The sequence below is a fragment of the Lactuca virosa genome, chromosome 8 (genome assembly GCF_052849685.1).
Source record: "Lactuca virosa cultivar CGN04683 chromosome 8, Lactuca_virosa_CGN04683_v6, whole genome shotgun sequence".
Lineage (NCBI taxonomy): Eukaryota > Viridiplantae > Streptophyta > Magnoliopsida > Asterales > Asteraceae > Lactuca > Lactuca virosa.
This window is the reverse complement of record NC_136433.1, coordinates 102,851,427-102,863,565: the sequence shown is the minus strand read 5'-3', so window position 1 is coordinate 102,863,565 and position 12,139 is coordinate 102,851,427. Positions and strand designations below refer to the sequence as shown.

Below are 12,139 nucleotides of genomic sequence, written 5' to 3'. Positions count from 1 at the left end.
CAATAAAATAAGAAGTTCTGGAAATTTTCAGAAAATAGTTTATTTTTATTGAATTACTATAATTATTGCAATAAAGTAGGGTAATAATTCACATAAAATACTTTTTGCATTCAATAAATTCTGAGAAAATTCTGGGATGACCTGTATACTGATTAAACATGATATATGAAGTTTCATGCATTTATATTACTTTTTACTATTATTTATGATTTTATTGATTAATTAATAATGAAATATATAAAAAATACTTCCCATAGTCACAAATATCTGAAACTTATACACTGAGCTCTACATCATGTTATAAAACTATGGTTAATTTTACAGATTTTTTGAGAATCATTTACTATTTTTCCCGAATTTTGTGTTGTTTAATCATTAAAATATTAAATAAATACTAAAACAGTTCAGAAAAATATACAAATTTTACAGTAATTCATATTGTATGCAATAATGATTTCCTAATAATTTCATAATTTTTCAATACTGTTTACTATTGAAAACTATTTTCCTAAGTATTTAAGCATGTAAAAATGTATTTTAATGATTATTTCATATAAATAATTGTTAAAATCTGTAAATACTTATAATTGGGCAAGTTATTATTTTAATAAGAAATTATTAAAATCTGGCCTAAATTGAAAATATAAATTAATTATGCAAAGTAAGTAATTCAATTTAAAATTCATTTAACAAATAAATACCTTAATATTATAATCAAAATGAATTATTGTTAATTCATCTAATATAAGAATATGTGTCTAATTATTTGTATTAATACTCCATTCTCGTTTAGCAGTTCCTAAACCAAAACTATTAATTATATTAGGTTCTACGCCATTTTGACCCGAATCGTCTATCGTACGACACACGCATTTCGTTTTGGGACTAATGTGAGTAATCTACCCCATATTTTATAATTTTCAATACTTTTGGGGTGTATCATGTGGTTCTAATATGTTCCAACTTCATTTTATTGTTTTATCACAATTGAGACATTGTTGGGACATTTATACGTGAGTCATTAATTGTATAACTACTGTTTGTTTACGCTACATGTACTTGTAGTGCATTACCATTTTTAGTCTAATCTCCATGACTATGCCCGTATTCTTGAGGTACGTTATGGACAATAATAGCGCTATTGGGTTGACCACCCCGCCTTGGGACGCTAAGGTGATTGATTGCACGTGGTTGAGTGTGTATGATGATTAGATGCTCCATCCTATATATATTTATTTATATATACATATGTATATATAGGGTGAGGACTTATTGTTGTTGTTATCATTTGTTAATCAATTTTTGATTTATAAACCGTTATCTCAAATACAATTGTTTGCCGACTTCAAAAGAAAACAAATTTCCAATTATAAAGGTTTCAACTTCACAATTTTCTCTACTAAAATTAGATTACTCACCAACTCTCGTAGTTGACCTGTTTTTACCCATGATGCAGATTTGAAGAATGAAGTTGATGAAAAATAGGTTGTGCCTTAGAAATCCACAAGACTATTTAAATTTGATGTAATAAATGTTGTTCGTATTTGGATTTGTATTTGTATGGTGTGGATCTTGTTTGCATACTTAGTACTTAATTGAATCTAATCATATTATAACATAGTTGTCATGAGACTTTGAACAATATATCACGCCTCGATCGATTCCGACAAGGATCGGGGTGTGACAAGACATGCCATAGTGTGACAACCGTCAATTTTTGGTCAAGACAAAGTCAAATAAAGTTAACAAGTCAAACCGGTCAACTCATCTAACCCTTTTATATTAGGGTTTACAATATGTTTTCTATTGTACAACGTACCATCTTAATACAAAGTATCGCTTAGAGGTTTCATGTGTTCAGGAAATCTAAGCCCTAATCAGAATAAGTGATGTAACGACTCGATAAAAAACAACTACATACCTTACGAGGGCGTATAACACTCATAACGAGGCATAACAGGGTTTACAAAACTTGCACTAAGAGGATAAACACTAACAAAGGTCACAAACGAAATCTCTCCCAAATCCCTCCCAAATCTCTCTAAATCTCTTTCAAACTTTACATATTCTCCCGGGGCATCCCGACCCTTAACTTAGTCAAAAACCACTCGAAACGGGAAGTTTATTTGAAAAACAGCCTTAAAGGACCGAAGCCTCTTATAGAACCGAAACCTCTCCATTAGAACCAAAACTTCTGATAAGACCGAAGTCCCTCTTAAGGACCGAAGCCACCTTCGATTTGGCTCATTGCACTTCGGTTCGGTCTCACTACTTCGGTCCCAGTCTGCTTTCAGTCCATCTGTTCTCGGTCCATCTCGCCTCGGTTTGGGTCAAGCCATTTCGGACCGAACATACCTTCGGTCCTGAAGCAACCTTCGGTTCTCAGTACCATAGACCGAGCCAACTTTCGGTTCCATGCTGCACCAACCGAACCCTCGCAGGTTCGCCTTTTTTCCCGGTTTTCGACCACCTTCACGTTTTAAACCCGTTTTTCATGATTTTAACACGAGATTTTCACCTAAAATCATAATTTAGTATTTTCAACCCTCTAATATTATGATTTATCCATATCTTGGGGATTTCTAAGATAAAATATTTTCTATTGATTAGGATAAAGTGCAAGGTACATGAAAGTACTCTTTGACTTTCCATAAAGTTATGACACCTCCAGGTCACTATTCCCATCAGCCCTAGTCTATTCTTTGTACTCTCACCATTCTTCAACAAGTTTTCTTAATCCCATACACACAAAGAGTCAATACTCCTCACATCCTTTAGATCTCATTCACTTCCACCAAAAAGCAAACTCATTTCTCTCTCACATTCTCTCTCTAAAAACTCAAGATTTCTAGGCTGATCTTGAGCTTCTCATCCACTCTTGGTAAGTATCTTCACCCTACTCTTGAATATTCTACTCTCCCTCACTCGAATCATGGATCTCTCATACAAATATCGTCATATTTGTTCTTAGGATCTTCAAGCATCTTCCAAGTGTTCTTGACTTGAAAATTTCTTTTCTTCAGCATCCATCCCAAGAAATCACTCAAGGTGAGTTGATACCCCTACATTTTCATATTTTCTTCAAGTTTTAGGGGGGGGGAATACAAGTTAAATTACCTTAACATAACACAAACTCATAATCAGCTTTTCACAGAAAAGTTGGGTTCTATTCATGGAATGTTTTGACAATCTTAAACTTAATATTTTTCAAAACTGTTTAATATGCAAGTAGTTCAGCTTTCTGCCTTTAAAATGACTACTTGCACATCTACATACAATTTTTCTACAATTTATGGCGATTTTTACAAAACTGCCTATCATTTCAGAAACAAATTCGGACCAGTTTGTGAATATGGACATTTTCACACAAGTTAGAGGCCACTAAAAATCATAATAAAAATTAAGAACAAATTAGACTCATTTTCTAAACTCACAGAGTTTACGGATTCTGATTTAGACCTAAAATGATTTTTCTATAATTTTTCCAAGAACAGGAACAGAAAAGTTAAAACTAGAAAAATTAGTTAACAAGTTCATGTACACTTTGTAATATGCTGAGCAAAGTGTTTACTATGTTATATATATACTTGTTGTTTATATTCCATGTCATTACCTTAGTATAAAGGTATATATATCATATACAAAAAGGAATACCACCACAACAAAACCTTTTGATAAGCTATAATAGGTATAGTTTATGTTTCATTTACACAACAAACATACTATGGAAGGTTTCATTTCCACAAAAAGGGATTTTCATTTCACTTCACGTAAATCTGTTAATGAATAAATTTGTGAGACATTCGCTTCACGTTACTATCAAAGTAGCGCATTTAAAGTCTTGTAATTGTAACCAGAGTCTCTTGTAGGGAGAGTGTGATAGTTGTGTATAGAGCTATATTGGGTCGGACAAACCCGCACCCAAGCTGCTTGCAACAGCTCGGCCGACAGGCCAAGGGTGACAAGTGTCATTAACATTCCGACGTCTGAACAACGTCGCGTACAAGGCCGACTGGGTCATAGCATGGTTATAATAACTCACATGGGGTATTAACAAAACATACGATTTACGGGTTTTCTTTCATTTAAACAAGTTTATGTCGATTTAAACTTGCATGATTTACTTTAGGTATGAAAAATACCTGTACATTTTGGTCTTTGGGTTTTAAGACAACGACTCACTTTTAAAAGGAAAATATTGGATTTTTCTGGAACAAACATTACTCTTACAAAGAAAGAATTTCAATACCACATACAAAAGCTTATGAACTCACCAACTTAATTGTTGACACTCTTTCAAAACTACTTGTATTCCCAAGAAATCGGTAAAACAGGTAAACCGCAGCTTTTGAGGATGGGATGCTAAGGCGTCAAGCAATTTATTTTTGCCATCATAATGTAATTGATATTCGAAACATGTAAACGCATACTATGGTGTAACCCTTTTCAATTATATTTATGATGGTTGCATTTGCTTTTGTCACTATTATACTCGTTGTTATGATACTATACATGAAGTCCTCCACCCCCGAACGTTTCCGCCATCCTTGGTTTGGGGGTGTGACACATAGTGTTCAGGACCGTTAGATCCTTACGTTGTAACATATGTTGTGTATCGATTATGACATCCTTAGAGTTTTTATTATTTGAGACAATCAGTTGTATTTAAAATGTTTTAATGTCCTGAGATTTTCTGCAAATAAAGTTGTTATAAATTTTAAAAGCGTAGATATTTTTTTTCGTTTCTAGAAAATAAGGGATGTCACATGGTATTTCATTAAAAAAAACTCTTGTGGGTATTATTCATTACACATTTGATGTTATAAAAAATGCTACTAGTTGTTGTTATGGTTAAAGAAATGTAAGCAAAAGTTCATTTCCTTAATTGGTATTTCATACAAAACAAAAACTCATGTATGTATTTACACATTTAATCCTCAAATTGATAGCTTGTATTGACTTCAAACCAACTGTAACTTCCGGTTTTCCAGGTATATTATTTTCATTATTTAATTTGAGAATCTTGGAGAGACTCGACGAGTTGACGCCTCAACTCGTCGAGTAGGGTTGTGACTTGTGACGTGTATTAATGAATGGACTCGACGAGTCTGTGAGCCGACTCGTCGAGTCAGCACTGTTGAGGGAAACCCTAATTTAGCGGGCCTGTGGCCTATATAAAGGCACTTATAGCCTCCCTTTGGCGGCCACACTTCCCTGAGAAACCCTAAACGACCTTGGAGCTCATAGAGTGAGAGAGAGAGAGAGAGCTAACTTTGAGATCTTTGGTGCATTTGTGGAAGGGAGAAGAGAGTTTTCAAGCAAGGAGTAAAGGAGGGGCATTGGATCTGCTAATACTCGTCCAGGAGCTTTTGTTAAAGGTATCAAGTTCGAACCTTTCCTTCTGATTAAGTAGATGACATTTTTGGGAGATTAGGGCTCCTTTTTGTGTATATTTTGGGACTTGAAAGGTTTGGGGTTCATGAGGAAGCTTGAACTCCAGATCTGGAGTGTAGGAGACCCTTAACATCTAAAGGCTCAAGATTTATTCTGATTTGGTGAAGTCCTTGTGAGAAAAACCTTTGTTAAGGCATGATCTTGGCATTTCTTGCCCAAAATGCCATGCATGGACGTAAAGTCTATGACTTTACGTGATATTTGAGCCGTGAGAATGTGGATCTGGAGTTTGAGGAAATGTTCCGCCTTAAAATCGTTTGAATGCAAGCTGAGTCTTAATAGACTCGCCGAGTTGATGAGCCGACTCGACGAGTAGCTTAGGGTTTGTCCCGATGAGTTGAATCGCGCTCTAACTCGACGAGTTAGGGGTTAACTCGACGAGCTGGACCATCCTGAGGTTACTGAGAAACGATGGGACTCGACGAGTCGCACGAGTGCACTCAGGCGAGTCTGATCAATTTTGGACTGTTGACTAGAGTTTGACTTCTGTTGACTGTAAGGTCTGGTCAAATGAGTAGTAAAAGTCAGAGAGGGGTAAAATGGTCTTTTACCCATTTAAGGGGCTAAGAGTGTAAGAGAGATCAACGAATAGTGTAATTGAGTGTGAGGGGAGTATTGATTAGAAATATTATCCATGTGATAGGCGGAGGCTAGATCGAGGATTTCGAGCACGAGATTTTACTAGCTACCTTACGAGGTGAGTCTTCTCACTATACTTTACCTTGAGTGGTATTTATGTGTGACCAGAGGGTCTTATGTGCTTACTTGAGTTGTGCTTTATTTGTGTGATATATATTATGATATATTATGCGAGGCTGAGACCGGACCGGAGGGTCCAACGAGCCATGGGACTGGAGGGTCCCAACCAGACCGGACCGGAGGGTCCAATGAACCGTGGGACTGGAGGGTCCCACTGAGACACATAGACTGGAGGGTCTTACAATGTTATAGCCTCGAGTGGCTAATATGTTGAATGTGGTATTTTGGGGAACTCACTAAGCTTTGTGCTTACCGTGTTATGTGTTATGTGTTTCAGGTAGTTCCGAGGATCGCGGGAAGGCACCGACATGATTGTACACAGTGGCGAGAGATTGTTATATGATTATGGGATTTGATTTTATATGTGTGGAATTGTTGACATTTGAGATACTTATGATTTTGAGAATATAAAACTGAGTTTTATTGTGTTTGAAAATGAAAAATTTGTTTGAAAAATCACGTCGTTACAAGTTCGTATCAGAGCCTTGGTTTGAGGGATTCGGATGCACCTTCGGGTATGTCTGGACTCAAACTGAGGATTTGAGAAGAATTTTCAAGAAAAACGATTTTTCTAAAAACAAGTAAGAGTTTCTAAGAGAAGAGCGGAAAAGAGCAGTGTGTACAATCAGTTAGCGCCCGAACGGTGATTTCCCACAATACCCTTACTTTATGTGTTATGAGATATTTACGAGATAATTATGAGATATTATGCATGCTAGAGAGTAGGCTAGGTATTTCATATCTTAGGACTAGAGTGGCCTGAATTGTGATGCCTTAGCCTAGGAGTTACTGCTACCGTGAGTTGTTTGAGTGCGAGTAGGTAGCAGAGAGGAGCTTATGAGAGGTCTACTAGAGAGTGGCATGTGTCTGGAGAGGCATAGAGTAATTGCAACCTGGAATCCTAGGAGGAGGACTTGGGGTGGGTGTTGATGCGGTGTGGAAGGTAGTATTGGGCCCGTACTACTGGAAGCACCGGATCAGTAAGCAACCCAAGTAAGAATCCTTAGGATGCTAAGGAGCAAGTAGGGGCGAGTGATCGAGTGTGATTATACTCGAGCGAGTCTCTGATGATTTTATGTTGTGTTTCAGAGACATCATGGTGGGTACGCGCCACAACCCAGGATGCAGTGGTACTAGTGACGAGGAGATTCACAGGATGATCCACGAGGAGGTGGCTGCAGCCATTCGAGCAGAGATACCAGAGATGTTTGGGTCAATTAAGACCACCCTGATTGAGACGTTTGATGAGAGATATGCTGCTCTTACCGAGGCGGCTGCTGTTGCTGCCACTGCAGCTGTCGCTGCTGCCAGGCCACAGGGAGGTGACTCGTTGCTGTACCGGGAGTTCAGCAACACGAAGCCACCAAAGTTTGATGGGACTCAGGATCCGATTGCTACGATGAGATGGATCTCTGATAGCGAGGGATGTTTCTACACTTGTTCTTGTCCGGAACATTTGAGGGTACGGTTCGCGCTGAACCAGCTTCGCTTGGGGGCGAAGGACTAGTGGAAGTTTGTGACAGCCAATTTCACTCCTGCAGAGCACGCTGCAGTGACATGGGATAGATTTACCACAATGTTTCGAGAGGAGTATGTTCCCCCGGTGGAGAGGGAACGGTTGGCCCAGGAGTTTTTGTCCCTCAAGCAGCGGACAGAGTCAGTAACAGTGATTACGAGGATGTTCCATGAGAGGGTGTTGTTCTGCCCTGAGCACGTGTCTACCGAGCAGGCACGTATGAGCCGATATTTGAGCATATTGAGGAGGGATATCCGCGAGTTCGTGGCGAACTCGACTTATCGGTCATTTGCTGAGCTTCAGGCAAATGCCCGAAAGAGGGAGATTGAGTTGGAGACTCAGGCCAGGGAGGAGGCGGAGTCTCAGGGGAGGGATCGGCGGCCGGCACAGTCTCAGCTAGCAGCCAAGCGGGCGAAGCCTGCTGATTCAAGATCTGGAGGCCAGAAGGGCCGCACTTGTGGGAAGTGCGGCAAGAGTCATGAGGGGGTGTGTCGAGCGGGTGTTTGCTACAAGTGTGGCAAAGAGGGGCATATCGCGAGGGATTGCCCCAAGGGATTTGCAGTATGCTTTCACTGCAACCAGACCGGCCATCGGAATATTTTATTTGATTTTTTTCGTTTTCTTTTTAATTTTTTAATGTTTTTACTACATACTTGAATATACTAGTTTTTTTGTTTTTATTTTTTGATTTTTTAAACTAAATATCGGTTCGAGTTTTTGATGTTTAACAATTATAAAATTTTAAATAAGAAAAATATTAAGAATTATAATATTTTCCGTTCATACTCTTTTTGTATCGTATTATTTTTTAATCATAAAATTTTAAATCAAATTATTTTGAGTCATAGTATTTTGAATCAAATCATTTTGAATCTTATGATTTTCGATTAATAATATATTCAATTAAATAAAGTTTTGTTAAAAAAAAATTGTAGATCATTATGTATTTTGAATCATAAAAGATATAATTAAGGATTATAAAATATTTGAATCTAAATATTTTTAGATCATAACAAATTAAGGATCATAAACAAGTTGAATCAAAAGTTTTTTTTTTTTGAATCATAAATATTTTGAATCATAAATATTTTGAATCATTACATTTAACATTTAAAAAAAAGCTAATATTTCTAAAAATAAAAAATAAACACTTCAAAATCTTATTTTTGAAAAATTATTTTTACAAAGTTATTAGTATATTGAGTAGAAGTGTCCCTTAAATTTTTCATAATTTTTGGATAATTTTTTTTGCTGGGTTTTCTTTTATAAAAAAAATTAATATATATCTCCTTGTACTAATAAAAAAGTAGTTTTTGTTGTCATGTGTCACTCTATTAGGCCTCCTAATTAATGTCATGACACTTGTCAACCTATTGATTCTAAATTTCAAATTTCAAATTTTAAATTTCTCACTTTCATTACATCAAATTAATAACATTAGAATAAAAAATAAAATAAAATTAATATAAATTATAAGGTGAATCAACGATTACAACTCTCTTGGCGACGAAAAATAACTCTTTTGGCAAATAATTTCTTACGAGGAAATAATTATTAGATTTTATTATTAGTTATTATGTAATAAAAAAGTTACCACTTTTAATTAACATATTTATATTTAGAAATTATATTTATATTGTTTGTTTATACATTTGATGTAAATTAACTGTTATCGGTGTCTGATTTAAGAAATGTGAATTAATTTATATAGATGAATTTAATATTTTAAAATTGTGAATTTTCTCCATATTAGTTTTTTAATAAGCTTCCTTAATTCAAGTCTTCAAAATTTTTGCAAATATTAATGATTTTGTTATGCATAGTTGATTTGTATAAAAAGATTTGTATATTGTACTTCTTAAAATTCAAGATATGATTAATATGTTTTATAATATATATATATATATATATATATATATATATATATATATATATATATATATATATATATATATATATATATATATATATGTGTGTGTGTTTTGTAAAACACTAACATACAATACATAGAGTTTTTTCTATTGTACCTTATTTTATATGCTTTAATGCATTGTTTTATACTTTTATATAATAAATTATTTAGATTATAGATGGTTTAATAACCAAAAAGTATTATATTTAGGTTTTTTTTTTCATTATTGAAAAAAAAATGAAGGTTCTAAATAATATTAGGCGTGACTTGACGTCAATGTTAAGCTTCAAGATTTTACCAGTTGTGACGAGTAATGTCGTTTGTAAGGCGTGACTTAAAGCGAAAATTTTATATATAATCAACAATTTTATATATATTTTTACTATTATTCGTTTTTATATACATGTTAAAACGTGAGAAAGATCGATATTTCTTAGAGCCAGAGCGAGCTTTTTAGAACCTTGAGAAAGATCGATATTTCTTTTCTTTTTTCAAATATGATTCTAAGAACATGATTTTTTTGGTTTTTAATTTTCTTTTGAAGTAATCTTTTTCTCACAAGAATTAATTCAAGAAAAAAAAATTAATGACCAGTTAAACATTCCAATAATATTCTAATAAAAAGTTAAAAGCTTTCACTTTCTTTTATATTTTGTAATGGTGTCTAAAAAATTAAATAACACGTTATAACTCCTTTATACATGTCTTCATTTTTTATTGAAATAAATTTTCATGTTTTAATTCCAATTAGAATACAAATCTTCTAAGTTTATCTACTAAAATCAAACACAAAAATACAATTTAATGATCATCCCTACATTATAAAACAGTGGCAGACATTTGGACATAAACCATAAGATTTAGACTTACAAACATCAGTTTTAAAACATCCTGATCAAAACCAAATTACAAAGTAATAAAAAAACAAAAACGACATTAAGAAATTACAAATGTTTTGTAAGGTGGTTTTAGAATGTCATTTAAAGGATACGAGATGGGTTCAAAAAAGCACCCATCCTTCAAAATAACAACTACAGAATTTCCAACCTTACCCCTACCCGTCAATTTCACCAATTCTTCAATCATTCTGGATCTGGAGAACCACCAGGAACAAGCTGCATCAAGACAATGAAACAATGAGGGACTCAAATATGGGTAAAACGGGGATTTGGCAGCAGATTTGTGTAAAGTTAAACAAAAATCAAGAAGCATGAAAATGATACTTACAATTGCTATGTTATTTCCATTGAGCAAAATCTGATCAAGCTTTGTAATCCTACGTCCTTCAGGTGTTATTTCACTGCAATACAAAAAAGGATCAAAATAAATATAAAACACTTGTGATGATAATAATTATAAACATTAATACTTCAGTGACTAAATAAAAAAAGAGGATGTTTGATAGTTGTTGACTGAGAATCTGATCAAGGAAGAAACATATCATACAGAGTCAGAGGCGTCTAAGTGTGATATCAGACAGTCTGAATTTGACTGAATCAGACACAGCCCCAAAGTCAAGCTCAACAGAGTTTGATAGCAGCATATGTAATAAGAGAGATAAGTGGAGTTCATTGCTGTTTATACTCAATAACAACAGATCCCCAATCCTGTTTGCATTCACTACATTCAAACTGAACACTAGATCATCATTGATATTTACTAATCCTGCCTACTATTGTAATTCCAAACAATCCCCTTGAAAAAAAAAATCCTAAATTTAGGGTTTGAATAAACCCTAATATATAACAGCTATTCAATTTTCCGAACTTGCTTTAACCAATGTAATCAAGTTTATAGCAATAAATAACACAAATCTACACTGAACTATCCAAAATCAATGAAATTGTAGCAGATAAGAAAAGAGGGAGCAATTACTTACTATTCGGTGACGTCCTCGAGAACCATGTTAACATAGACATCGAAACCCTTGAGAGTTCCAACGAGTTCCTTGTCCCCTTTCATTATCACCCATATCTTCGAACCTATGCACCGATCTATCAACTCTGCATCATCGAAACAAAAGTTTAAGTTTGAATTAAAAGCTATTTCTGCCGACTGGTGCAAATGATAGAGGGTTATGAAACGATATAGAAGAATGTGAACCTGAAGGGAGGAGCTGCGAAGGATTGTGCGCCATTGATTCTCTTGAGACGAATCGCTTTGGTAAATTGAACTTGTATGCGTTTCGCACTGAGCCTTTCCCCCGATGAATTCCGAAAGCTGGAGCGATGGGTTTTGTAGCTAGTTGAAGTTCCACTAACGAGAACAATCGACATCAAATGCTTATTGGGTTATTTCTCATGTAAAAAATATTATATTTTTTTTTTGTGAGGCTTATTGTAAATTTACAATTCTTTATCAACATTATAGAGTTTTTTCACCATTTTTTTAATATTAAATTTATATTTCTATATTTCTTATTGTTAGTCTAATAAGAAATTCGGCTTTATTTTGTATTGGATTTTATATTGGCTCATTAGCTGGAAAACCCTAATTAG

At 34.6% G+C, this 12,139-nt stretch overlaps 1 protein-coding gene across 1 annotated transcript; it reads right to left on the bottom strand.

Moving 5' to 3' along the window:
* Nucleotides 1-10,480: 10,480 nt before the first annotated feature.
* On the bottom strand, nt 10,481-11,918 carry SAD1 (Small nuclear ribonucleoprotein family protein). The gene is made up of 4 exons (XM_079067623.1): nt 11,745-11,918; nt 11,521-11,644; nt 10,869-10,941; nt 10,481-10,756 (listed from the first exon to the last, which is right to left on the bottom strand). Exons 1-4 carry the CDS (start codon nt 11,776-11,778, stop codon nt 10,724-10,726), a joined length of 264 nt encoding a protein of 87 aa, XP_078923749.1. The 5' UTR covers nt 11,779-11,918; the 3' UTR covers nt 10,481-10,723.
* Between the last annotated feature and the right edge of the window lie 221 nt (nt 11,919-12,139).

Coding starts and splice junctions, on each gene's coding strand:
- SAD1 (XM_079067623.1), bottom strand. CDS start 11,778: ATGGCGCACAATCCTTCGCAGCTCCTCCCTTCAG. Junction 11,645..11,744: donor TTCGCAGCTCCTCCCTTCAG/GTTCACATTCTT, acceptor TCGATGATGCAG/AGTTGATAGATCGGTGCATA. Junction 10,942..11,520: donor CTCGAGGACGTCACCGAATA/GTAAGTAATTGC, acceptor TTTGTATTGCAG/TGAAATAACACCTGAAGGAC.